This window comes from Gymnogyps californianus, chromosome 18 (genome assembly GCF_018139145.2).
Source record: "Gymnogyps californianus isolate 813 chromosome 18, ASM1813914v2, whole genome shotgun sequence".
Classification (NCBI taxonomy): Eukaryota; Metazoa; Chordata; class Aves; order Accipitriformes; family Cathartidae; genus Gymnogyps; species Gymnogyps californianus.
This window is the reverse complement of record NC_059488.1, coordinates 2,562,136-2,589,129: the sequence shown is the minus strand read 5'-3', so window position 1 is coordinate 2,589,129 and position 26,994 is coordinate 2,562,136. Positions and strand designations below refer to the sequence as shown.

Here is a 26,994-nt window from a genome sequence, read left to right as displayed (position 1 = left end):
TAAACACCTATTTACTATGCTGCCACGCATTTGCGCTAAATACCAACTGTACTAATAAGGCCTCCTGGAAGGGAAGTCCAAGATGAGAACAGAGACACTTCTCAGCTCTGAAGGAGCTAGCTCAGGTCTCACAGGGCTGGCTCCAAGCCTGAAGCAACCACCTCTGTGGACGTAGTATTTCTAGGAAGGTTAAACAGACCTACTGGGGACCAGTGAAAGGTGGGGCAGAGCAAATCCTTCCTCCTGGGTCTACGAGAGAAGAAGCTGTTTCTCCCTCGCACGGGGAGGCGTGCGGATGACTGCACGGAGAGCTTGGAGGTGAAGGGCAGACAGCTCCAGTCCTGCAAAATTCCTTCTGCCTGAACGAAGGACGCTAAACAGGGTTGATTTTTTTTTTTTTTCCTTTCAGGCACCTAAGCAAATAAAGAGTGTGAGCCAATTAAATGTTAATGGGATTTATGATCTAAGTCATACAGAGAATCCAGAAAAATCATACTTATTTCTTGTCACAGTAAGGTTCCTGCTATAGCAGAAAGCTTTTTCAACAGACTGGTACTCTGAACTAGTGTGATGCAAAATGCATTTTAATTAAATGGATCTTCTGCAACTATTTCAGCCTGTCAAATGAAACCTTAAAGTGTTGTTTTCAATGTTTTTAAGAACCCCCTCTGCCAATACTGTTTTTTACACCACTCTAATACAAAGCCAGATGTCCCACAAAATAAAAGGTCCAGATGGAACTAGAATTCAGTCAAAAGGTGTATACAAGCACACATTTGACCAGAATATTTCTCACAACAAAAATAAATTGCTATGGAAGGACAAGATCTTAGGTGACTGCAGAGTAACAACTATAAAATTCAGAAGAGCTACAGAAGAGCAAGCAGGATAAAGACACACAGCAAACAGAAGCCCAATGACTTAAAAAAAAAAAAACAAAAAAAAAACACACCACAAAGAAAAAAATTGCATTAAGTCAATTCCGGTTGCATTAGGCCAGTTCTGTCTTTTCTGGGGCAGTTTACTGCTTGTTTATTTAAAACATTAACAATATTTTAAAAGAGCTTTGCATGGCCTTTTTTCCTTTAATAAATAAAAGATCCTTTAAAAAATTAATAGTTCTTTAAAATGGAAGCTTCTTGTTTCTGTTGCTCCTGCCAGCAGCTCTGATTTCACCTAACATGGGCCTCTTAGAGTCATGTCATCAAATATTCAGAGTAGGGTGCCTTCTGCAATTGCCTGAAATCCCTGAGGCAGAAAGTGAATTCCTCCATCGAAGAGCAAACAAGGTCACACAACTCTGCCCAAGCACAAAGCCACCCTCTTCCAGGCTCTAAATGATCTGGTTTCCTAGACAGAAGGAAGAAAAAAGTACCCAATTTCCTGGATCGCATCAAAGACCTTTCTTTGCATCTTTTTCATTGCATCTCTGGGTTATCTGCTGCTGCGGAGCCCACCCGAGCTCCTGCCCTGCTCGGAACTGCAGCGTGAGACGATGCAGCTCTGCCTCCCCCTCCGTCCCTGAAGCAAAGCTGCGCTGTACCGCACCAACGACAGAACTGACACCTCTTTGCAGATGGTTGAATGCAACTTTTGCTACCTCCTTCTTTACAAATTGCCCCTGCCAACCTCTCAAAAAGCTCTCTACACTCTGTTTTCATCTCAAAGACTTTTCACCAATGTCAGAGGCTGACAGTCTGAATCCCAGCTGGGTCGCATTGCCCAGACTGCACAAAATTAGTCCTGAAGCTTCCAGCACTGCTAATACAATTTAGAGATGCAATCCTCTGCATGAGAATAAAACTGCTTCTTTAAACCTAGTTAAGATGTTCATGAACTGCAACTCACACATTAACGATGTACCCACTAAGTCATCCCCTCCAATCTTTTTGGTACAAATATATCTGGCTCATTACGGTTTCTGACTCTCTGGTCTACTTGGCTTTCTAGTCTGCTTCGATCCTCTGCTTAAAGAAAATTAGGATGAATGAGGATTGTTAAGGGAAAATACATTTCACTGAATAATGAGTAATAAAAGGACAAAGGAGTCGATGCAATGGGTGTAACATGGTTCATTTCCACAGTGGAAAGTGTGTGTACACACGTTTGACAGGCATAACAGTGTGGCAAGAGACAGGAATAACATATTACCCCATGAAACTCCTAGAGAGAGATTCCAGCAAGAAGAAGACAAAGAAAGAGCAGAGTCAATGACAAACAGAAACATAAGGCTATACAGTGCACCCCATGCACATACAGATATGTGCTGGCAGATAATCCCATCCCCTGTCCCACACCCACCAACTCCACGTTTGTAAAAATAAACAAGCAAGGAAGCAACAGATTAGCTATACAGCGTATACCCACACATCCCCCCACGGTGCATCAGCCCTTTCGACTGACAGGGCAAATATACCTTCATCCTCCTGACGCTTTGGGAGGTAATAACCTCGATTGTTTGGCAAATGTTGTTTGCTTTGTCAAAGAGCACTGTGAAATTCTGTGCATCTCAGCCGCCTTTCTGTTGTTGAAAATGTAAAAATGCAATCTCTTTGCTGCTATTCATCAGCTATTTCTATTGAGCAAGTACATTTTACACCTGGGGCTGATAAATTTTGATGACAAATTTGCTAGCTTGCTTTAAGCTCCTCTACTTCTATTTCCCTAAAGACTAAAACATGTTTGTATGTCTGTGGCATGTTTATCTCTAGAAAAAGAAAAGAATTTCTCTTTGAAATACATTGCTAAATGGAAGACATTATTTTATTATCATCATCATCTGTATTACTGATGTTTCTAGCATCTCACTGGGGGCCTTGTTTTAATTTTTTTTTTTTTTTAAACTACAGTCAAGCACAGAATAGCTTCTAAAGAGCTACAGGCAGAAAGTAGACTGATAGCTGGCTTGAGAGGCTGAGATGGATTTTGTGAACCTGGCAGCAACGACTGATACCATCTCGTATGCCTAAACAAACATAGACTGTTGCAATATTCCAGATGGAAGCGTTTCAGGGAGCTCTGTTTTTCCTACGTTTTCAGTGACATGTCTATTCAGCAAGAAGTTGATTCACTTCACCTTCACTGGACACCAACGAGGTCAAGAACATGCATGAATTAAATCACACCCACTGAGTGGCAATCGTGTATTCTTGCAAACAGAAACAGGTAACAGCCACACTAAATACATTTTTACAGTGACACTGATGATGAGTGACAGGACTGTAGTGTTTGCTAGAAAAAGCCCACTAACAAAACAGCGAAGATTGCCCGGTTTATTCTCCAAAAGCTCGTTTTCAGGATTATCAAAATTCAGCAGGCTTGGTGCATCTGTCTGGTTTAACCAAACAACGCAGGTAAGCTAAGGACGTGACTACCTACCCAATTTTCATCTGAGCAGTCTGAGACTTGTTAGTATTCATAACTGGACTAGCAGGAACAGAGAGCAAGTCATCTCCTACAAATGACTGGATTTCCTGCTCTCAGGTTAGACCAGAGATACTGCAAGTATTCTCTGAACTGGATGTCAACACTCACTGCCTGCTGAAACATGGACATGTAGCAGAGGTTACAGTCATAATAAAAAAACACAGAAGAAATTCAAATTTTTCCAAGTCTCAGAAATAGGTTTGACTCGCTTTAATCTGGGAGACAGTAAATAGGCAGGCAGGTTTTATGCACTCGCTTTCTGTAAATCCCTGCTCAATACTTACTCAAAGAGCATGTAAAATAGAAGCAGCTTGGGGCACACTATTATGAAGCACAGTCAGGGGATGTACAAGTAATTTATTTAGAGGTTGATGAGGTGCTGTTAGATATTCATGGCCCAATGCGAGCATTAGAAAACCTGAGCACAAAAAGACTCAGAAAGATTAAAAATTATTCATTTTAATCCGTAACTTGTCCAAAAGAAAATCTTGTTCAAAGAGATGTTTTAAAGGCAAACCCTGATGTTTGTTCTCACAGCACACGGAGTTGCTGTGAAGGGCTCACAAAATGCCCCTTCTCCCAGTCTGCCTTGAAAGTTTGAATTCTTAATGGAAAAGGGAAATTCTCAGTGAACCACAGACTTGGGTAATATTGTTTTGCAAACTAATACTTCTGACTAATATTATTTTACTTTTATACCTCTCCAATTCAGAGGAGCTCTGTTAACTTGCTAAACTTTTTTGAGTAAGTTTTTGCTTATTCAGTCTGACCACATTCAGTTCTGGAAGATGTTATGCTAATGTATTTCTTATGCAGGGAACTAAGCCATACACATGTCTAGTCAAGCTTAAAAGGCAGCCTGGTTTTGGATGTCAAATTTTAAGTAAGCAAGGCATTCACCAGACCAGACCAGCAATTCCATCTCAAGATAACCTTGCTTACAACAGAGCGCTCAGCTCCTCTGAAAAACAGATTTCTAATTAATAAAGTCTTTAAGGAGGGGAGGGCAGCGTCCCTTTGAAAAACTTATATTGTACGTGACTTGCTCCAAGATCTAAACAATTCTTTAGTGTAGGATTGGGCACAGAAAGCCCAGACCCCAATATCGCCAAGTGTCACTCCTCAACTGGCTCAAAAAACCATACCAACAATGTCTCAATCCCATCTCCTGCCCATTCACCCCTTGGTCAAATTAGCTTATTTATCCAGCATTTGCTATGAAGAATAGAAGATCTAAACCACAAATCTCACAGCCTTAATGTGAAAGGAATTTTGACGCCTCAGAAAATGAAAAACTCCTGAGAAATATTCCAGACCAACCTTACCAGAAAGGACTCAGTAACTTTTTGTGCTGCAAGGGACATAGCAGTAATTTTCCATCAGCAGAGCACGTAAGAGGAGCAACGGATATGGCTGTCTGCCTAAAATTTACTGTCAGTCTAAAATATACAAGACATACTCCTGCAGTTCCTTGACAAAGGTGAATGCTTTTTCTCATTAGCAAGTAAAACACTGCTAATTTCTTTGCCTTCTCTAATCATCATGTCAACAAACAGGTGAGTGGAGCTTGGGCACGGGCTGCTAAATGTTCACTGTAATTACTCAAGGCTAATTTAGCAAAAGATTAAACCGGCCAAGTCCTGTAGCCTGTTTCCAGGTCATCTCCTAGAATCTCTCAGGAAAACATTTGCAATACAATTATTCCGTGGCCCAGAACTACACGTGGAAAATTTCTTTCCCTCATCCAACTCTGAGCTCCCCAAGTTCTGAAGAGCCTACATTGCTCTTCCTCTGGTCTCTTCTGAGAAAAATGCTCAAACAAAAAGCTAATCTTCATTTTTAAAAAGCAATTCCTCTGTGTCTGTTGCTCAAAATCCTCCATGACGTTAAAGAAGCACATGGAACGTTATTTAATGTCATGAATAGAGAGCTGTGATGGAGGGAGGGAGCAATTAGCCTTAGAAGTGAAACTCTCTGGAAATCCAAGTATCCTGAACGAGAGAGGAGGAGGAGAGAGAGATACCAAAGGTATATGAACCAGAAATATCCATGACTCTAGAAATAATGTTTTGTAAAGAGTTCACTGAATTATCAGCTGATTTCATTAACTATTTTTGCATAGTAAGAACAATTTTTAAAACAATTGCCTGAAGACATTGGACTGCCACAAACTGTTACAATGTGTCCTTGAAAAGAAGCTGCCCAAACGATCACAAAAATCTTGGCTTAATGCTTGAATAAACAGTGAAGGGACTCACCCTAAAGCTGGGAGAATTTTCAAGAGATTCTACAAGACAAATTTAGAGATATTTTTTTTTTCTTCCCCCCAGCTACGAGATGATAAAGGGCAGAAACTGAACATTTCGCTGAAAAACAGAGCCACAAAAACTACGCTTCAATTAGCTCTGTGCCAGGGTCCTGCCTCCTCTGCAACTTATTTCCTAGAAATTGGGATGTTAAGGAAAATGTACTTACGAGAAGGCAAATGCCACCAAGGCCCCACTGACCACAATGAAGTCCAGGATATTCCACAGGTCACGGAAGTAGGAGCCAGGGTGGAGTAACAGCCCCAAGTCAATCATCTTCAGAGGAAACACATGAAAAGGAAGTTTTAATAAAACAAGTACCGAATCAACACTACTGAGGTACAGAGGAATGTCCTTGATCAAATGACCCTTCACAAACTCTTTTTCAGGGTTTCACAGCAGCAGGGCAACATCTAGATACTTCGTCAAGCTGCTCATCTCTAATAGGCACAAAGAGCTCCGTCAAAACCGAAGCTGAAGTCAATAAACCGTAACCAAAAGCACAAGAGACAGGATTACTAACTGCTACATAGGATTCTTTGCAGAGAGATGCATTAATTTATGGGAACAGCTGTCTGTGGGTGAAACATCCAAATTTTATTCTACCCCAATCCTACCTGATTAGTAGGAATTAACGACTGGCATACGTTATTACACAATAAAACACAAAGAGAGGATGGGAAGACCCACAGCCAAATGCAACAGTCCAAGAAATACACCTGCTCCGGAGCACTGGCTGAAAGATGCTGCTCAGCGTAGCAGCCTGGCTTGCTTCTGCACGAGACTGAGTCTCTCCTTACAATGGTGCTAAAAATCTTCTACGGTTGAGTCTCCAAGTGCTTGCTACACATTTTATCTGTTTTTCTGAGAGCTCTACAACTGCCCACGTACAGTTGCTTTCCTCACATAGCTTCAAATCCTTCTACTGAACAAACAAGGGAAAATTCGTGTTTTGTTCTGCATCTCTTTTACATCTTGCTCTGACAATAAAAACTAACTCCATCTTTACCCCAAGAATATATCCTGACTTTATTAGAATTGTGCTTTCTGGAAAGTTACTACCCCACAGTCTTAGCAAAACCTATCACCCTACTGACTAAAGTGAAAACATAAATCCTCAACTTTTTGAAACATGACAGACCAAGAATCAGTTGCTATTAATATTCCTGATCCGCATCAAAGGAAAAGTGAAGAATCAGACGTGACTCAGTAAGGTCTATCAGCTCCTATGTCCTTAGCCACACACAGACATTTCTGCATCAGGCACTCACATTGCTTATCCTCTTACACAACCGCAGCTACTGAAGATATCCTTATTTTCCTCCATAAAACGTGAGGATAAAGAAACCAGGACACTACAGAAAGGCATCTGTTGTGCACTGGCTACTTCTGAGCGCTGTTCCCAAGTCAGAGCTTTCCATCATCACCACCTCACCAGGCGCCCCAGGGCGCTCTGTTGTGCTGCACCCTCTTTCTCCAGCTTCCCAGAAGCAGATGAGTGTAAATCTGAAAGGGGCGGTGAACCTTTCTGCTTGGAGAAATTCTTACCTTGATCACCATCTCAAAGGTAAAGACACCCGTAAATATATAATCCAAGTATTTCAGAGCCTAAATGGGAAAGAGAAATGCCTATTAGGGTAGACTACACACTGAAATAATCTGCACATGAGCAAAGAGCAAAAAGTCTATTCTAGGAATGGTCTACTTGCTACAATAGGTAAATATCATCTGATGGGAGGCTTTCAAATAGTTTAGGCACAAACTTGAATCATCTGATTTGAACAGCAACATTTTTTCCAGTCCTTTCCAGACTGCAGTATGCATGCCCATGGGTTGCTTCAGTGTACCTACATATATGGCAGGTTTAATAAGGCAAAATGGATATTTCAAATCGAAATATTTGAATAGCCTTTCCTAAAGAGCTTATTTGCCAGCACCTGTGGGGCAGCCTGGGCTTCTCTTCTGCTGTAGCTGATGATAGTATTATTAAAGATCTTGGGAGAGTTAGAGAGCGATACAATTCTTTTTGTAAAACTGATTCCACAGTTATTAAGGATGAGGAAGAGAGATTGCTCATAGCTACTTCAGCTCATTACTGATACAGGATTCGTGGATCCTCTTCGGGAAAAAGCGAATACTGACCAGATTCAGAAGCAGGAGGCCAGGCCAGGCAATTCCTGCTCTGACCTGGTCTGCCGACTTGTGCTCTGAAGCAATTCAGTTCCTTAATCTGTTTAAAGGGTGGATGAACACAGACTCCTCAGTACACATCCTGGTAAATGCAATACCAGTCCATTCAAATATCTATAGAACTCCTAAATGTTAACATAATTCTGTGGCTGGGATGCACCTATTCACAGTCACATTCATATGATTATACATCGTGAATGGATATTAAGTCAATATAAATATCACGATATCCACATACTGCAACTATCTACACTGCAGAGTCGAAAATCAGGCAACTGCATCTTGCAATTTCTATACTTAATCTTCAGTTCTGTAGACTCCCAGTTGTCCATGTAACTGTAACCAGCTCTGTGCTAATGTCCTCATGTGAATGTGCTTGAAAAAAGACACCCAGCTATCTGCTTCATGAATGCTCCTGGGCTGCATGCTCTCACGTAAAAGGTGGCACACTCCTACTTCTGCTCGTAACAGCACCCATCTATGAAGTCTCCAAGTCTGGTTTGACGTCGATGGGTAACTAGATTTGCTACTAATTCTACGAGATTGCTACTATGCCCCACCAAGATAAAAAGCTCTATCTGGTTTTACTTCCTCAGGCTCTGCTCTAGCAGGAGCGGGGGATCTTAGGACAACGTCAGCCCTGGCTCGTGACTGGGGAAGCCTTTCCCGTTGCTGAATGGTGTGTACGCTTTGCAGGCTTCTTCCACGTAAATCACACCAGCCAACCAACCAGCGATTTCCAAGTTCTCAAACTCAGATGTGGTTGAAGCAGCAGAAAGGGACAGGAACTGTGAGCATTCTGATAGTGGAACAAGCTAATTTGAGTATGTTATTAAAGAAAGCTCCAGTTTTGTACTTGCCAGCGCACTGCGTTATTCTTTGGAGATGGGAATGGACATGCTGTGTGTGTAAACTCCTGGGAGAGGCAGAACAACTTTATGCTGGCCATGTTGGTTGGTACTCACGTCGTTCCTCGGTGACTCGGCCTGGACGGGGTCTTCTGCAGCCAAGGCAATGCTGCTGAGGGCTATAACTATGAGGATGACCATCTCGAAATAGCGCAGGTTGACGATATAGTGGAACAGACGCCGAATCCTGCAAACAACACAGGCACATAGGAGGGCTATTGCAGGTGCTGTAAGTCAAGCGCAGTGGTATGAAAGACTGGCAGAAGGACAACGTTCATCAGGAATATCACCTTTAGGATTCCTATTACAATAACGGTAAGAAAATAAAACCCAGGATCAATGCCTTTAAACTCCAGTTTGCAACAGATCTGTGGTGAGATTTAAAGCAAGACATTTAACATCTCTGCACTGCTCTCTACCCCCTCTGCAAAGCAATGACATCTGTCTATCTATCAAAAGGACACTGAGAGCTTTCAAGCATTCGGACTCAATTCTACAAATTATGTTTATATACTCCCCCATCCTTTCCACTTTGAACTCACAGGCTAAAGTCCTGTGAGTTCAAAATGAGGTTTGAAATCCTTTTAATATCAACTAATCCCTTTAAAATTGAGATATATGCTATGCACTTTGAGACTCTTAACTGAAACTGGCTTCGTAACTGAATATTACTTCTACCAATCTCTCTCGCCAAGTACCTCTGCCTGCACTTTATTCCAAGATATGCTTTATAAGCTGCACAAATACTTTACAGTAATATATTTGATTACTTTAACCTAATGTTTTTCTTCACAAATTGTGTCCAAGAAAAGTGACAAATGCTTCAATTTCTAAGCAATGCAAAACTATTCACAAATTTCAGCTAATAACTCTATCTGACCACAATTCACAAATACTTAACTGCACAGAGAACTCTACATTTGCACCATATTTGTCAGCTGAATAAAGGACTTGGATTCTGCCTGAGAATCAAATTATTTGTGTAACTCACCGACAACCTTGTTATCTGAGAATGTAATTCAGTTACTATATCAAATTTTCTCTAAGCAAATATCTGAACAGTTAGAATTAAAATTTATTTTTCACATCTACTTATATATTCCTTTTCTTTGGATTGCTAATGGATTCAGAATGAAAAAGAGTTACAAATACCAAGGAAACAGATTTAATACAAAATAACATGAAGAAAAGTGCTTTTGTGGATCCCTTAACTCTGGTTATCAATCTGACAGAAGATTATCATCTATGTGCTCTATGAATCCACAGAAATGAAAGGCAACATTTTCAATAACATTTGTAACTGTAATTCTTGCATCAAACTCAATTCATCAAAGAAATAACAAGTCTCCATTTTTAGATCTTCATCATTCATAACCAGCAGTGAGACGCGGGAGCATCTGTAAACTGTCAGTGGTGCTTGAGAAATCATTTTAAACGCATGTCTGCTTTAAGAGGGCGGTGGCACTTGGAAAGCAATACATTTTATTTACGCTTCTCAGAACTGTTTTGCCCACCAGCAGCACGCAGGTCACGCATCCCCAGAGGGGCCTGGAAGGGAGAGAGTTAGCAATAGATGTGACGAAAACCTTCATACCCCCGAAAGCAGAAAGACCTCTCTTGAGAAGTTAGCACCAGCCAAAACACCTGAGGGGATCCAGCTGGGTCTGCATCTTGCCCAGAGGAAGAAAAACAAGTTGCTGACATGCCTAGAGTTTGGTCTTTGTCTCGCTATTTCCCCTTGGCCCTGTGTTATAATGCGTCTCTCCCAGGGAACTTTGTTTTTTCAATGGTCTTTTAGTACAGCTTGGGGGGGGGGGGGGTGTGCATGCTGGAGAAAACTGCAAGACAACTGAAACAACATACCAAATCCTGGACTATAAGGCTCAGAAGGTCATAACTGTAGGACGAGGTGAGAGAAGGCAAGCATACGTATGAAACAAAAAAGTCTTGCCGCTTCTCCGTCTGCCCAGTCCACTCCTCAGTTCAGACCCTCCTGAGCTTGGGACCATCTAGCTTCCCACTCTGCAGTGCTGCCTTTAGCAGACATTTTGCAGCTAACACTCATTGTTGGTGATCACGCCACAACAAAAAGACTTGAGCTACCAAATATCAGGGAAATATTGTTTCCTTATCTAACCAGACAGGGGCCAAACTCCATACTTCAAATTTGACCCAGACAGTATCACTACACTATGAGTCCACCTCATCTAATGCTCTGCCCTCTCCTTTAGCTGCCTTTTACATGGATTCAAAGGACTTGTTACCTTATTTGCAATAGCACAATGCTATCACAGTATTTTGAATAGGAAAAACTTTCTGGGCTTTCAGCTCAGCTATCCTGAAGTGTCCCGAGGTCTACCTGGCAGGTGGCTGGAGGAGGCAAAGGGGAAACACAAGCGTCTCTCTTGTGGGTTTGAGAGAGAAGGGGCACGTATCAAACCTTCAGTTCACTTCCTTTGGAGATTAGATTAGAAGTAGTTTGGGGTCATTCTCCCTCTCTAACAGCTGGCATTGAGACATAGCCTCTAACTTCTCCCACTGATGAGTTCCTTCTGTGCTCATAGCTATATCACCTTGCAGCATGCAGGGCAGTAGTCTGAACTACGCAACTGTCACTTGTGTTTAAAGAAAGTATTCAGCCTGCCTACTGTCCAGGGGTTCCAGACCATGGCTTCCACCACAGATGCATTTCTGATGTCAAAGATGAGTACATGCAGCAGCCCGTTTTGTTCCACCGACTGCATAGGCAGCCAGGATGTCAGAGTCCTGAGCAGCAGGAGGTGTAGGAGCACTCATTCTTCTCTTGAATCGAGTTGCCAAAGGAAGGGCCTGACTTTACCTTCGGTATCTGAGCATGCAGAGTACAACCTCAGAGAGCAACATCTAGGATCTGCAACAAGTCTACCTGAGCCAGAGATAAATGATCACATCTGCTCCTAGCAGATCTCTGGGTCGGTAGAAGTTTCAAACGCCCTCCATTGCCCTAAGTTACTGCTTAAAATGACTCACAGGCCTTCATGCTACAATTATTACAACGCCTGCTGCTCTTGTCTAGTCCTGCAGCCCTTCAGAGCGACATATTCAGTATTTACAGGCTTTGAGCACAAAGCTCCCCATGAGGTACAGATGCCTGAAGCAGAAGAAACGCTGTAATCCCAACAGATCCCCACAAGCGGTACTCTCAGCCTTGGCAAATGAAAAATATTCACGTTTTCCCAGAAGTTCAAAGTTTTCAGTGATGTGAGGGTACTAGTACAGAAAAAGCATGAATTCCAGCTGAGGAACCTGCAAGAATTTGCTGACATCAAAAACAGCTCCCAACCTGCTTCTCCTGATAACATCTTCTCCCAGCGATAGCCCGTACTCCCACCCTTTAGTGATCTATCACTGAGTACCTAACTGCCCACCTGACCGTCAGCAGGGCAGTCAGGAAGGGTCTGCCTAAAGCATCGTCTTTTCCCTATCCTGGCAGTTTATTCCCCCAGGAAAGCCCAGCTGAAAGGCAGCATCTGGTCCGCAGCCTACGTAAGCTTTTATTTAATTTCCCAATGTGTTTGACTGGCAGAGATGAAGATCAAGCTAATGTTATTGCCTTGAATACCCATGTTTGAAGTACCTGTAACCCGTAAGTGGTATTATAGAGTCAGAGGACTTACGGATTTGTAGGACTTAGGATAAACATGGAACTGTAAGGCAAGATTGGTTTAGGCCCATTTTTCGTCAAGTCATCGACATCTTTCTTCTCCTCTGTTTTACTTTCAAATTCAACGTTGTTCACTGAAATGTGAATTTAAGGAAACAGAAACGAGAGAGTTAAAAATATATCCGCAGTCTTTACACAGCAGGCTGCTTGCAACAGCTGGATATGCAAACAATGCAGCTGGGATAGCAAACAGCCTTTGAATATGTTGATTAAATGTGATGAACAATCATTTGATTATTATCACCACTATTTACTACAGTATGATATACACTGCAATTATACTCCTTAACTGCTGCACTGATGAGCAATATATCGGAAATGGCCAGGAAATGAAGATGCCCAGCGCAGACAAACAAAGAAACCTTACACTTATTTATACAAGAGCTGCCAAACTGGCGATGGAAATCCCATTCCAAATATCATAAATTATTAGGGAGAGAGGATCAGCTAGGGATCCTTGGAAAGACAGTAAGTCTAACCAACCACACAATTCTGTGTCTTCTCCCATAGATCAGTAGCACGATTGGCTTTGGAACGTGTAAAAGAGCAAATTCACAGATGAGCTTTAATAGTTTCGGGGCTAAGACTGCTGAACTTCCCAGCATCACAAACAGAGACTTGAAAGGGACTTCTTGGATCCCCTAGCTCTGTGCCTGCACAGTGCACCCCAGTTGGGGCAGAGCTCCCCAGGTAGAAAGGTGTCGAGCTCAGTCTCACACCAGGTTTTTAGCTTACATGATCCCCTTCTAGAGGATCTAGAAGATTGTTCTGAACCTCACTCCCAAAGGTTAGAAATACATTCTCTAATTTCCATCATAAGTTTATTTGCAGTGGGTTTATAGGACAATTTACTTAAGATAATTTCCAATATATGAACTAGAAAACATTTTATGCTGCAAATTCTCTTCTTAAGACAGATATATACACTTGTCTATTACTTCACAGGACCTGGAATCCAAAAACCCCACCCACTTATGTGTTAGCTGCAGGTTTTTTATTACTTTTTATTTTATTTTGCAACAAAATGACATTTCATTGTGTGTGAGTGACGTGTTCAATAAACTCCTTATTGTATCTCAAGCCAGATACAAAGGAAATGGCCAGAAAAGAGAGAGCCTGATAAATTGTGATTGACAGGAACTCAGTATTGCAATATAGTAAAATTACCATTTAAGAAACAAGAAGAAAGGAGGAGGAAAAAAAAGGGGGGGCAAATCTTGTGTGGCTGACAACACAGTGAAAAAGCATGTAGAGAAACAGTTAGCTTTTGGCTGTGCCTCTTGGAAAGCAGAGTCCTGACAGCCTGCAACCTAATGTGGACCTCTTAGCTTTCACCCTGCGATTCTCCTTGGCACCCCCAGTTCTCGAGACTTCTCTAGGCTGTGCCTACCCTGCCAGGGATGAGCCACGAGCTGCTCAGAACAGGCTCGCGGCTGGGCGGCTGCAGAGCAGCCCATGGGCACAACGATCTCGGGACCATCTGCAAAGCAGTGTAAATCTCTGCTGACAGACCCAAGGCACAGAGCTCTGGAAAACGACAAGCTAGGGTGGATCTGCTGAAACTGAGATGCAGAAGATTGCAAGAAGCTCTAAAATTACACAGCCTGCAAGAACCCAAAGCAGCAGGGTCACACAATGGATGCTGTGATAGCTGTGCAGCCATGAAAGACCTGCTGCTCCACAGCGGGGTCAGCTAATAAGCCAAGAAGCGTGAATTCAGTCTGTGGGCTTGAATGCAATGCCACTGCCTCTCCTGTCCTTTACTGAGGGGTCTGTGGCCAGTCAGGTCCCTGGGACACCAGAGGAACCGTGGCACCGCACTGTTAGAGTAGGAGCTTGCAGCATGGCAGCAGAGGAAGATGGTAAAGCAGAGCATCTACTCCTGTGCTCACAACAAGGTCTGACCAGTTTGCTGCAGAAGTTGCTTATTTTGCTGCACAGCTCTCAGTTACTACATTTTGCTGCTTTTCTTGCTCCTTCATCTTTCTCTTATGCAAAGATACATGGACGCGCTCTGGGTGAGCCCTCTCCAGAGAACCTTACGTGGTGTTTTCAAGAGCCACCAGGTAGCCCAGGAACCCATTTTGGGTTCCTGCAGGCTGCGTGAACTGTAGAGCCCATATCAACAACAAGTTCTCCTGACCACCTATTGCAAGGGTGCTGGTGGCCAGGAGAGCGCCCATCACCCAGTGTGTGACGCTAGCTCCTTGGAAAGTTAGCTCTTTTCTGGCAATTTCATAGCAAAAAGCAGGGGGACAAAGGCACTCACTTGGTATGACAGTGGTTTCCCCCGGCGGGGCAGTGATGGTGACAGGGATGTTCACAGCGGTGGTTTTGTCCAGAGGCGGCTGAATCATCCGCGTCACGTTCTTCTGGTTGTCAGCGTCTTCTGGTTGCTCCGGCACTTTCTGCAGATAGGTGCTGGGAAGGGTGTGCACAGGGACACTCACACTTCCACTAGCCTCAATCTCACACTGATTCTCCCTAAGGTTGAAAAGCATATTTTATTAAATATGGCCCAAGAAGGATTCAGAGAACATACGTACCCTGATGCTGCACCTCTTGCTAGGTTTCACAGACTGTTTCCTTATGGAAGTCCTTTGCAGAAAAGTCACAGACTGCAGGACAACATACTGATAGCACAGTAAATGACCTTTTCCTCTGAGACCTTCTGAACCAACACCCAAGCACATTAAGAGGAACTGTGCCACTGAACATCACTTTATTCAATTTAATGAGACTCGGAACTGAGGTTCATAAGCAAGGACCGCACGGCACTCGCATGTAACAGCGACATTAGCTTTGCAGCATCAGCTGCTTTCTGAATGAAGTCTGACATTCTGTTTCTTAATGTTCTCCTGAGGCCTTATTTAAATTCAGTGATTCTCTTTTCCAGTCCTAAACCACTCTGTAATGTTGCTGTAAGCAGCTAAATAGCTTCTGCATTCCTCTGCAGCAGCGGCTATATTTCAGTGAGGAGGAAAGCGAGTTTGTGCACATGATCAAACTGAACAGTATGCAAAGTGTTTTGAAATCCATCTGAAAGGAAGATAATATAGACAGGAAAACTATTATCTCAGTGCCACTCACAGCTCTCCACGGCAACATGGACTCTACTCTAAAGAATCCCAGTGAAATTTCTTTTCCATCAGACTAATAAAGCTGAAAAGGCAATCTATCCTTCTTTATTAACTACTTTAAATGCTTCACAAGTACTATTTTTCTCACTTGACTTACATAAGAATTAAACCAAATGGGGTACATCATTGTTCTTAATGGAAGATGCCACGTGCTGTAACAACTGGTGATACAGCTGACAGGCTCACCATAAAAAAAAAAGAAAACCAAAGGGCTATAAGCAAGACTGGATGCCATTTAAAAATATGTCCCTCAGAAACTTCCTTCAGAGGCTGTGAAATTCTCTGCTCCACGTTACGTCCTAGAGGGTCTGTTGGCATTTACATCAAGGATATTTCCTTTCTTAAACCTGAGCTATTCTATGGGCCATCATGGACCGAAATCATCTTTGGGAGCCTCTGTCATTACTGATTTAAGCAAAACGGAACTGCAGGTTATGGTGGCAGCTGGTGTGAGTGCAAGAAGAACAGCAGGGAACACCGTGGGGAGGGGAATAATTTCCTGAAACGTGTCTGGGGTCTCGTGCCCCCCGACCTGTCCCAGGGACGAGTCCGGCCACGCAGCGCTCACTTACTTGGGCTGATGATTCCGGTGCTCCTTCTCGCCAGCCTCCCCCTCCTTCTCCCCGTTCTCCTTCTCCACCGAATCGTACGTTGACAGCGCCCTGTTCCTGAACCTGTGCCGTCTGTGAGGCTCTTCTCCATTCTCACCCTTGGACCCGGGCTCTCCTTCCCGGTTCCCAGACCTCGACCCTCCCCGGTGTCGGGAACGCCGCTCACTCCTGGCCCCATTGATTGTCCCGTTGCCTTCCTTGCCTTGCCGTTCGGCAGAGTGCCGGTGAGTCCGATGCCTACGATGCTCCTTCTCAGCACCTTCTTCCACCGACCCTCGGCGATGGTGCCTCTTTCCCCCTTCCTGACTCCTGTTGCGATCACTTTTCCCTTCCTTACTCCCCCCTTCCACCTCCTTGCTGCGGCTCCTGTGCTGCCTGTGCCGCTCCTCCTTATTGTTGGCGCCAGATTCCCCGTTCTCATCCTTGGTCACGTCACCCTTCTCTTGCTCTCCCAGTCTGTCCTTATCCCGATGCCGGTGGTGTTTTCGTGGAGCTTCTGCCCCGTCAGTAGAGCTGACTTTGGTCTGCTCCACCTCCTGCACGTCCACGGGGCTCAGCTTGCTGATGTTGTTTCTCCCTTCGCCCCTCGGCTCTACCACCAGCGGCCGATCTAAATGAGTCTTCATGTCTGGCCTGATGTGAAGAGTGGTAGCGTAACGCACCCGCTCCTCCGGATCCAGCTCGTTGTACAGCGCCTCGCAGCTGGCTCGGAAATTGTGCATCCGGATCTGGCTGGTCCTCTGCTCCCACACGGACTTGGATTTGGAGGAGTTCTGCTGCTTGCTAAGGAGGGGAGGAAGGTGAAAAGTTAGTATCCAACTTTGCACCAATTCCCTAAAAAGCAACCAAAAAAAAAAAAGGGGGAAATTTTCAGCTGAGACGGGGAATTAGAGGGTTGAGCCAGAGAAATTATAGGAATGGAGAGAGAATGGCTGGCGGAGAACATGAGCAGGGAAAGCCAGCAGGATCATCAGTGTTAGTTTGCCCCCACACAATAGGCACTATGAAACAGGCCCTCTGAAAAGAACTTATGTTGATTTCTAAAACATCCGCTTGGAAGCCTCAGGCATAGTCTGAAGGGTTAAAGTCTCTGTGCACAAAAATCGAATAGCACAGCCAGAGCTTTTAAACCGCCTACAAGGCTTCCCCACAATTAACAGCACCTTTCTCCCCACCTGGAAACATCTGGATGAGCAAATTAGCAGTGAGCAAGAGAAGTTAGATTGGCAGGAGCGAGGGAAAATGAAATCTGCCGCTGAGGATGCGAGCCTGAGCGCCCTGCCACCAGCCCCTTCCCCTTCCAGCCAGCCAGAGGGGTCACTTCCCAGTCTGCACTGCCCCATCGGCTAACGGCACACGAGAGCCAATGCTCTAAACCCGCGGCATCCTTCCGAGGTGAGGATGGACCATCCAGCCCAAGCATCACCAGAGTCTGGAAAAGTACAAGTAAGAAAGGAAAACTGTTCTGTGTACCGTGAAAAGACCCCAGGGACTGAGAGAGTCACACGTAGATGCAGATGTGATGAGAACACCTTTATCCCCTGGAGAGACCTCCTCTTTTCTGTCTCTGTCATCTATTACGATGAGGATACCTCCACTGGCACTGCCTTAATGCTTTGATTTTTCAGCACAGCGCTTGGTTTCTGACCACCACATGCAAATGGGTCACCTACCTACCCAGTGCAGGAAGGGAAGGCTTTTTTCCTTTCCTCCTAAAGATTGCAAGTCAAATTCTGCTTTTGCATAAAATCAAAGTAAACCCCCTGGCTTCCAGGGGGGAGTTCCGGATTTAGCCTGGTGGCGCATCAGCACCCATTTTCTTCCTTCATGAAACTTCCTCTAACAAAGAGAGGAAAATTATTTTCCTTCCACCAGCCTGCTCAGACGTCTCCATCTGCCACACATGAGCCTGACCTCTGGAGCCGGAGGGGCCGCGTGGGGCTTAATGCACTTCACACACGGCCCGCAAGGGAGGCAGACGCATTTTCCTTACGTACTTTCTGGGCTCCCCTGACAATAGAAGAAAGCAGCTTTCTCGCGTGTGTATGTGCCGATTCGGAGCGTCGGGGTCTGTCGCCGTGCGCAGACCCTGGGGGAGGCAGCGTTCAGACGGGCTCGTGTAGCACAGTGGGAGCTGTCGGAAAGGCTTTGCATCTCTCAGCTCTACTGGGGGATCAGTTCTTTACGGAGGGTGCTGCTGCCTGGTTCTGCTAAAGAGGCAAAAACCTACTTAAATGCGCACTGCAGATGAGATGAGGGCACCCAGGCAGACGTGAAGGAATCTGATTTAATCCAGAAATCAGAGTGAGCAGAGCTCATCACCAAAACTAAAAATCTGCATCCCCCGTTCCCAAGAGACACGTTCTGGACTAATTTTCCAGCAACTGAGTGCCCCATTTACACCACAGCAGAACTGGTGACAGAAATCGCAGTTCTAAACATAAATGATACCAGAATGTACTCGGGACATAGCTTAGAGCCCCACTCACCCAAAATCCCACATCAAAGGGAGAGCAGGCTCCTCATTATGGGAGAGCACCCCCCAAGCTGTCCTAGTGACCCCTGGCACAAGGATGAACAGCCTCTTCATAGCAGGCAATAACTTGCCATTTCTTTTTGGCTCAACATTACAAAAGATTGAAATGCTATCACTCATCAGTAGATTTACTTGGTTTTAGAAGGAATTAACGAGTAACATGCAAAGCCTCTGACTGCCTAGACCTGCTGCCCCGTACAATGATTTCCCATGAGAAGCCACGTGCTCTGCGTTTGCAGCTCTCCACAGTCAGCAGAGACAGGCACAGAGAGACGGAGCTGCCTGGGGCGGGCATCCCGGGATGTCCTGCACATCCTCCGGGATGGATGGGGTGCCTTGCTCTGCAGTGCTCCAGACCTAGCTCTGCTAACTGAACTGGGCTACAAAAATGAACCCGTTCTTTAGCACACTGGCTCGGGGAAACAAGACAGCTTAGGGATGTGTATGTGCATGCCTGAGCTCCCCGAGTGCTGCCTCGGTGCAGGCCACAAGGGGACACTGTTCTTAGGGGACATTTCTCACTTCATAATGAAAGCCCTCGGGGAGGGACTGGCTTCTGTTTTGTGCTTTGAACAGCCAGAGCGAGCTGTCAACACTGAGGTGATAACTAGTAATAACGAGTTAGAGTTGGGGAACTGCCCTTATGCTGACTGAAGCCTTCAATTTATCTACAAACCAAGAGCACAGAGAAGAGCACAACCACCTGCTCCCCATGCACCATCCTGTGCTCCATTTCCATGGGACAGGCACCACACAAGGGTGGGACGCAAAGCCCCAGCCTCCCCGCAGAGACTCTCCAAAGTAAAACACACAATCAATCATCAGGCAACTTTCATGGACACAGCCTGTCCATCAGTGCCTGCGCTAAGCCCATCAAAGCCAAGATATAAAGAAAATCTCCTAAATCAGACTGGATGCGGTGAGGAGGAAGGTTGAGGATGCAGGGCTGGTACTCATCACACAGTGCAGAAGAGACACTCAGAACCTGCTAGCTCTGACACAAGATGTATCACCTCAGGAGGGGTTTTTTAGTTCTGTTTCAGTTACGGCAAGAACATAAATCAGCCTTTAAATTATCTCTGAGCTGCTAAAGCTTCCACTGTACTTCACTCATGGCTAACTGAAAGGTGCTGCCAGATACATACAACACTGAGAACCTGCAGAAACCAAGTAATGCACATATTAACTAAGCCTATTTTGCTAAATCCCCTTCCTTAAAACAGACACTGACATTACAGACTCGAATTTCTCAGCATCTAGAAGTGAGATGCATCCTTAATGTTGACACAGGTAGTGGAGGTGATTGCCAAAAGGCTACAACACACAGCCACCCACTGGCTTTGGTTACTAATAAGTCAAAGAGCAGGAGGTTCAGAAGTAATGACTGCATCCTTTCTTCTTTCTACATGAAAAGACACACCAAAAAAAAAGTAAAATCAGAAAATATATGAAGCGCAGTAAAAACACAATCAGGAAGATGTGAAGGCTGCCTGCAAGCTCATTACCATATTCAAAGCACTCAAGAACATCAGGAGCAAGTGACAGTGTGCATAAAGTCTGCTGTAGGAAATGGAAGTAAAGCAACCGAGCAGGTTGGTCCCTCTGGGGACAGTGTTCAGGGTTTTCAGAGCCAAAGCAGCAGCAACTGGAAGGAATGTGTCATCTGCTTGTCCAATTAAATTTATCTGACTCTCACTTTCTACAAGTTCCCACAGCAACTGAACACGGACATATGTGACAGCTTCTCCTCTCCTGTTGCTCTGCTGTACTTCTTCGCAGAGGAGAGCTTTTGAACTTATTTATGGCACAACAGGAATGTCACCTTAAAACAAAACACAGTTTCGTTACAACTGCCTGCCTAGGAGGATACGGTGCCTACGCACACAACACGAAGAATTGCAGAAGAGACGGAAAAATATCAATACACAGGGCAAAATCATTTCCTCTGCTTCATCTGCCATTTGGTCCTGTTAATTATTGAGGGTTGCATGAATTGGGGCAGACCCAAACCATCTACAGTACAAGCATGATATGCCGTAGCATAGCACGACTTGTCCAAACTGATAAAAAATGAACCTTTGTGATAACAAGTATTTTTTTTCCACAAAACTATCTATTTATGAAGCCAACTCCTTATCTGAAATCCTGTTCACTGTTTGCTTCTTAAAATCCTTCTGAATCCATTAAGAAAACTCTAATAATCACTTCTGATTTACAGACACAGTACAAAGATTAATGTTAATTCACCTCCTTTACAATTATTTCTGTCTACAGAATATTTCAAACTTTTTGAAGGGTACTGGCAATATACTCAGTTTTCAGGTCCTCTAGGCTTGAAATGTTGTAGTAGATATTACTGCTAATACGCTTCTCTGACTAGCTCCACTGGTTTTGCTTGGATTAAGAAGCCAGCAGTCAAACAACTCCTGCCTGTGGCTAGAAAGAAAACCATACAATTCACGTAGAATCAAATAAAATTCATATTAATGAATCAGTGACTAATACTGGTATAAATAAAAAATGCAACCAGCCACTACGTAGATTGTTCAAGAAAAGAGAGCATATTTTTAGTCATATTCTAATCTTAGGGTGTTCCTTAATGATTAAAGATTTTGTTATCATAACCTTTTAAAACACTGCTACAGTTAATGGCATTTTACTTCCCAGAACTACTGGTTTAATCAGCTACACAAATGCAATCCTTAAAGTTTTGCTTTAGTAAATAATGAATGAAACCTGACTATGAACATAATAATTTAATGTTAAAAATACCTACATATTAGACTGTGGGTATGAAAGCTTATGTTCTGATAACAACTGAAAGGGAATTTCTTGTTAAAATACAGTTTCAACAAAAAATGCAATGTAAAAAACCTTTCCACTAAAACTGTATTTTCTGTTCACAGACTTGGAGAAGCTCTCTCCACGTTTCAATTTTGCACTTGGAAAATACAACGAAGCATTTTAGTTTGTAGGCATCCACAAAGCAGAATGGTTTATCTCTGTTTGGTCTGATAAAACAATTTTCTTTCAGATGAACTCACCACTAGTGTTTAAATTTGCTTTGCCCGTGACCCCGGGAGTTGCCGCTTGGTTGCTTTAGCACCTTTTCTTCTTTATGAGCTACATCTCCCGCCTGAGCTCTCTCGGGAGATGGACTGTGCTCTCCCACCGAGCTGGTGCCAACAGTGTGCATCACAGAAATGCCGTTGCCAAGGACTGTCGCAGAAAACGCTGCCCAGTTTTTTCCAGTATTATTCTTGAATTTGATTTTTTTCTTACATATATTAGAATTTTTGATATTGCAGTGTCTCAGAAGGAAAACATTTCCTTTCATAATATTTCTCCTAATGTCTGTTAGCTAGAGACTCTTAAATTTTGAACGTGGTCTAAGCCTAACATAATACTGGCCGTATATCCCACCCTCATGTTCAGAAACTTGCTACTGAAATTTGAAATGCCTTTCAAACTATCCTCGATGCCAACTTCTTAGATCAAGCAAGTTCACTAAATGCAACGTTTTGCGGTTTTGTTCAATATTATCATCCTCAGATTGAATTTCCACTCCCTTTACCTGCTCTTTTAGACAGTTTGGAGAACTGCAGATACAGGACGTGCTGACCACAGGCAACTGGTCTCAGCAGGAGGAAGAAGCTGCGATGCCAGAGGGGGACAGAGCTGAGCCCCGCTGCAGGCCTTCTGAGAGCGGCCGAGCGCACGGGCACGCACGGCTCGGCAGCTGCAAGCCCTTCGGCTGCTGCCTTTGGCCAATGTAGAGCCAGAAAGTTTCCAAGGTGTGTATCAAAACAAAATTCAGGAACGATCTAGCGCTTTGCTAGCACTCCCCTGAGGTGTCCACGGCCACGATTTCCTAAGAGCAGCAGCAATCATTATACGCTGCTGCTGCTTAGAGTTTGAAGACAGCTGCGCCACTTGTTTTTGTACAGCTCTGAAGCGATGCGAAGTTCATCCAAGCGAAATCTTCCCGGTGTTAATTTAGCAAAAGTTTTACTGCTTTCAGCTTGCGTTTTTTCATAACAGAATGATTTCGCTCACCATCCTGCATGCTGCTCCCTATTGCTCTAGTAAGAAGAATTTTCTAATTGTTTTTGGTAAAAGCACATCACGTACTAATCCCAGCAGCATAAATATGAGGCTTAGCTTTATGCACATTCTGATCTTAAGAAAATGCCAGAAAATATTTAATCTGTCTCAAGTTATATTGCTATCATTAGTCACAAGATCCCTTTTCAGACCTCAAGACTTGTTTGGTATTTCAGTTATGAATTGTGACCAAAAAATTGCATCCTCAGTAATAAATAACAGGGCGAGAGACTTAAAAGTAAAACAAAAAAATGAAAGTTAAAAACCACATCGCTATGGCCTGACTTAACAAAAAACACACTGAGGTTAAATAAGTGGAATCATTAAGTTCTCCTAAAATCCAGTCGAATTACATTTACTTTAAATTATTTTTTTCCTCTGAAGTGTTCAAGCCACACTCTCCAGAAGACATTCTGGCAAATACACTGCAATGGCCCAGACCAGACTCTGTTATGGCCAAAGTCCCACCGTGAGCTCCAGGCTTTTGATAGAAACCAAGACAAAACACATCAGGGAACGAAGTCACAGCCCCCTTTTTTGCACTATGAGGATGGAAATAAAGCAGATGGCCCAGATAACGAATACGCAAAGCAAGCGATAGAGATCAGGAACAATTTGGGTTCTTAGATGGCAAATGACAAATTCATCCCGGTAGAAGATATTTAAGCTTTTTCATTTCCCTCTGTACACTATCAGCTTCTCTGCAGCTGGATGGATGCAGCAGAGACACGCTGTGATGGATGGGGTGGGAAAGAAAGAGCTGCTCAAAGAAAACCAAGTTTTGTTGGGGGGGGGGGGGGAATCTGTGGCCAGTGCAGGTGTTCAGCACTTCTGGGGAAAAAAAATCCCCAGCTTGTGAAACACTGGCTTTTGCTTTATTCACCATTCTAGAAAATGCCTTAAGAACATGCCATTTTTAATGTCCAAGCAATGACTGACACCTCTGGATCCTATTAGAAATAAACAATAAACAACAGCAATACAAAGAAAACCTCAAGTTACTAAATGCACCATTTTGGATTTCATCAGCTATTGCAATATAAGGATTCATAAGAAAATTCAACATCCCACAACTCTTAAACACATACTATTGGAAAAATACAACATAATTATTCACTCAGCTGTGTGTCATCGCCTATGTACATATAAATTAGTTCCCAATTTCAGTATGTATTTTAGATAAATGCTGATCTACTTAAAGAAATAGAGCATATCTGTATTTAATTACCTCTCTTCAGTGAATTAAAAATGTATTTCGTACTGCTTGCATCGCTTGTATCATAAATATGTTATAGCACGGAAGGCTGGAATTAGCACAAGAAAATGACTCACCTTGCTTTGTCTTTTTTTTTTTTTTTTAAAGAAACTAGCTCCCATATTTTGTCTTCAATTTCTACCAATTTAGAATTTTTGTTTAAATAATCAGAGAATGAACATGGGAAAAACCCACCCCTCTGTATCTCAAAAGATTTTTGAGTAAGTTTTGATCTTTCAGAACAGATGACCATGGTTTTGCAGATCCTGGTTCTTACTGACATTAAAGGCACACTGTATTTTATGCTGTTTGAGCAACCTAAGGGAGAAAAAGGAAGAGGGATTTTTTGCACCTTTTAAAAGCTCTCTTTGATTAGTAGATTACTGTTCAACTTTCATCTGTGCACAAAAATTAGACCACTTATCTATTCAGTATAATTACAGCAATAGCACTCGCAGTAGGTAGAAACAGAGTGATACAAAGGCATCCTGAACCTATACTGGTATTCACCCAGGGAATGGGAGTCCACAGCACCTGCATGGCCCTAAGAGGAGTTGTTCCACTTCACCTATTTGAATTTAAAATAAAAAACACATTTCTAACCATGACATTTATACTAAGTCAATAAGACCTTCAGATGTCTTTACACTTCAGGGGGGCTCTACTGACGTTCTGTGATGGCTGGTACTTTTATATATTGCACACTGTTATGGGGTCCAGTCATTTACTTAGTCATAACAAGGGGTTTTGCTGGGGAAATGCTCTTTAGATACCCACAGAGAAGAAAATGCACACTCAGCTCATCCATCAAAAACGGCCCTGGTTTGCATAGGAAATTACAAATTACTGCCCAGACGGTGCATAGAAATGTTAAAGAGGATGAGAATCCTCAGTTACAGCTTTTTGCAGTCAAAATTTATTCTGTTCAGAGAACAGATGTGAGTCATATCAGCAAAAGAAGCCTCTATTATACTTTTTCTGTTGCTGGTGGGGAGTTAGCAACAGACCTCAATGGCAAACGCCTCCAAATGTGGGCAAATCCTCCTTCCAAGGGGATTTTAGTACCTGCAGTTTGATTTCATCCTTTTAAAAGGCAGCTCTGTCACTGCAAGTTTGGAGAAGGCGCCAAATTCTTCATTCTTTCAAGCCTTTATTCCTAATTGTGCAAACATTGCCTTGGACCGGTTTGGTGCAACTTCTACTGGTGTGAATTTAAGTGCTGGGGAGAAGACAGCTCAGCAGCACCTCTCCTCCATCACCACCTTTAACCATTCCCTCTCTCCTGCCAGGGGTAAGGCAGGGTGAGAGAGACCCAAAGGGCAGCAGACCTCTCTCTGCACCTTTCTGCCTGTCAAGACTCCCGGCAGCCAGGAAATGCATTGGAAGAAATGAGCCAAAAGCTGCCTTGGTCTAGTTTATTCCCCTAATTTTCACTGTCCCGGCCCTGTGGGATCTCAGACCTTAGCACAGACATGTCATGCCTACTTTTGCCAGTTGCAAAAGTTCAGTCTTGGTCACAGAAGCTGAACTCACACATTGTATCAACATATTTTTAATACAAACATGTCTAAGATCCACCAGTGGACAAGGACCCCAAAACACCCAGCGAAAAAGGAAGATGTCAGGAAGCTGGTGGAAAACCCCCTTTGCTTCACCGTGCCTTTGGTACCTGCTATGGTGCACGTAAGGACAAACCCACGCGTGTTTGAATTGCACTTACTTGTCTCTCCAAAAGCATTAAAGAAGAAAGATAACGTCAAACGGTAAAAGGATAACCCAAAGCAAAGACACTAAGACAGGCTGATGAGAAGCTGATGACGAGTTTTGTTGTATTAGTTGGCAGGGAACAATGGTATTTTCTACAAACCTGCATAGGTGTCAAAACGCGCCCGTGATTCACAGCAAAGCCAGCAAGATTTGTTTATTAGGAAGTGCGTGGAGTGAATGGAAGGTCTACCACCGTGTTCGCTCAACCACGGGTACATAGGAGCTTGCGGAGTGCCTCATTTTTACAATATCTGTAGCTTTAAGCTCCAGCTCGAGAAGATTAGAGAGCACAGGCATAACCAGTGCTCTCATAAGTTTCCCAAGGATATTTATGCAGAGTTTTCCAATTTGGTCTCACTTGGGCCCCGTTTCCAGAAGTTTCTTTTAAAGTCCTCCTCCAGCTTTCGTTTAAAGAGTGCACTCATGGTGGGCCCCCATTCTCCTATTGAACCGTAAGTGCAAACACTGGTGGAACATCGAAGCCATCAGCCCAGTGCATAATAAACAGAGAGAACAAAAATACAAGTGAGAACAAGACGAACCATCAAATGAGGGCAGACAGGAGAAGAGGGAAAATAGTTAAGGAAGGAACAAAGGAAAATAATTAAGGGGATGGGAGAAAAATAAAGGAAGGAAGGAGGGGGAAAAAAAAATCACAGTCAATGTACAAAACACTACAGAGTTGCTCACGATCAAATCACAAGCATTATATGGCAATGTCGCACACCTTCCAGTCCTTCCACCGTATGTTAGTCTGGAGGCTTTCCACAATGATGGGAATGATTTTTGGAAAAAACAAGGGGGGGAGCGAAGGCATCAGGAGAAGGGGAAAGAGGGAGGTTTATAAATATAGAGAGATATATCATAAATCCATTTACTGAATATTGTAACAGAGAGCAACTCACGGTGAATTTACGCTGGAGACTGACGAGCTGCGAGATACAGTACCTCGAGTTTGCTTTACAAAACTGCACATGCAAAAACAAAACAAACAAAGAAAACAAAAAGTGAGAAAAGAAAAGGGAAGGAAAAAAAAAAAAGAAGAGAA

The 26,994-nt window shown here is 43.5% G+C and overlaps 1 protein-coding gene across 1 annotated transcript in view; it reads right to left on the bottom strand.

The window, feature by feature from the left end:
• Positions 1 to 26,994, bottom strand: part of CACNA1B (calcium voltage-gated channel subunit alpha1 B) — a 301,750-nt gene that overhangs the window by 63,023 nt on the left and 211,733 nt on the right. The window contains exons 20-25 of the mRNA XM_050908179.1: positions 16,246 to 17,067; positions 14,803 to 15,017; positions 12,487 to 12,607; positions 8,888 to 9,017; positions 7,281 to 7,340; positions 5,902 to 6,008 (exon numbers count right to left, since the gene is read on the bottom strand). Coding sequence (XP_050764136.1) covers positions 5,902 to 6,008; positions 7,281 to 7,340; positions 8,888 to 9,017; positions 12,487 to 12,607; positions 14,803 to 15,017; positions 16,246 to 17,067 — 1,455 coding nt within the window. The remainder of the gene's footprint in view (positions 1 to 5,901; positions 6,009 to 7,280; positions 7,341 to 8,887; positions 9,018 to 12,486; positions 12,608 to 14,802; positions 15,018 to 16,245; positions 17,068 to 26,994) is intronic.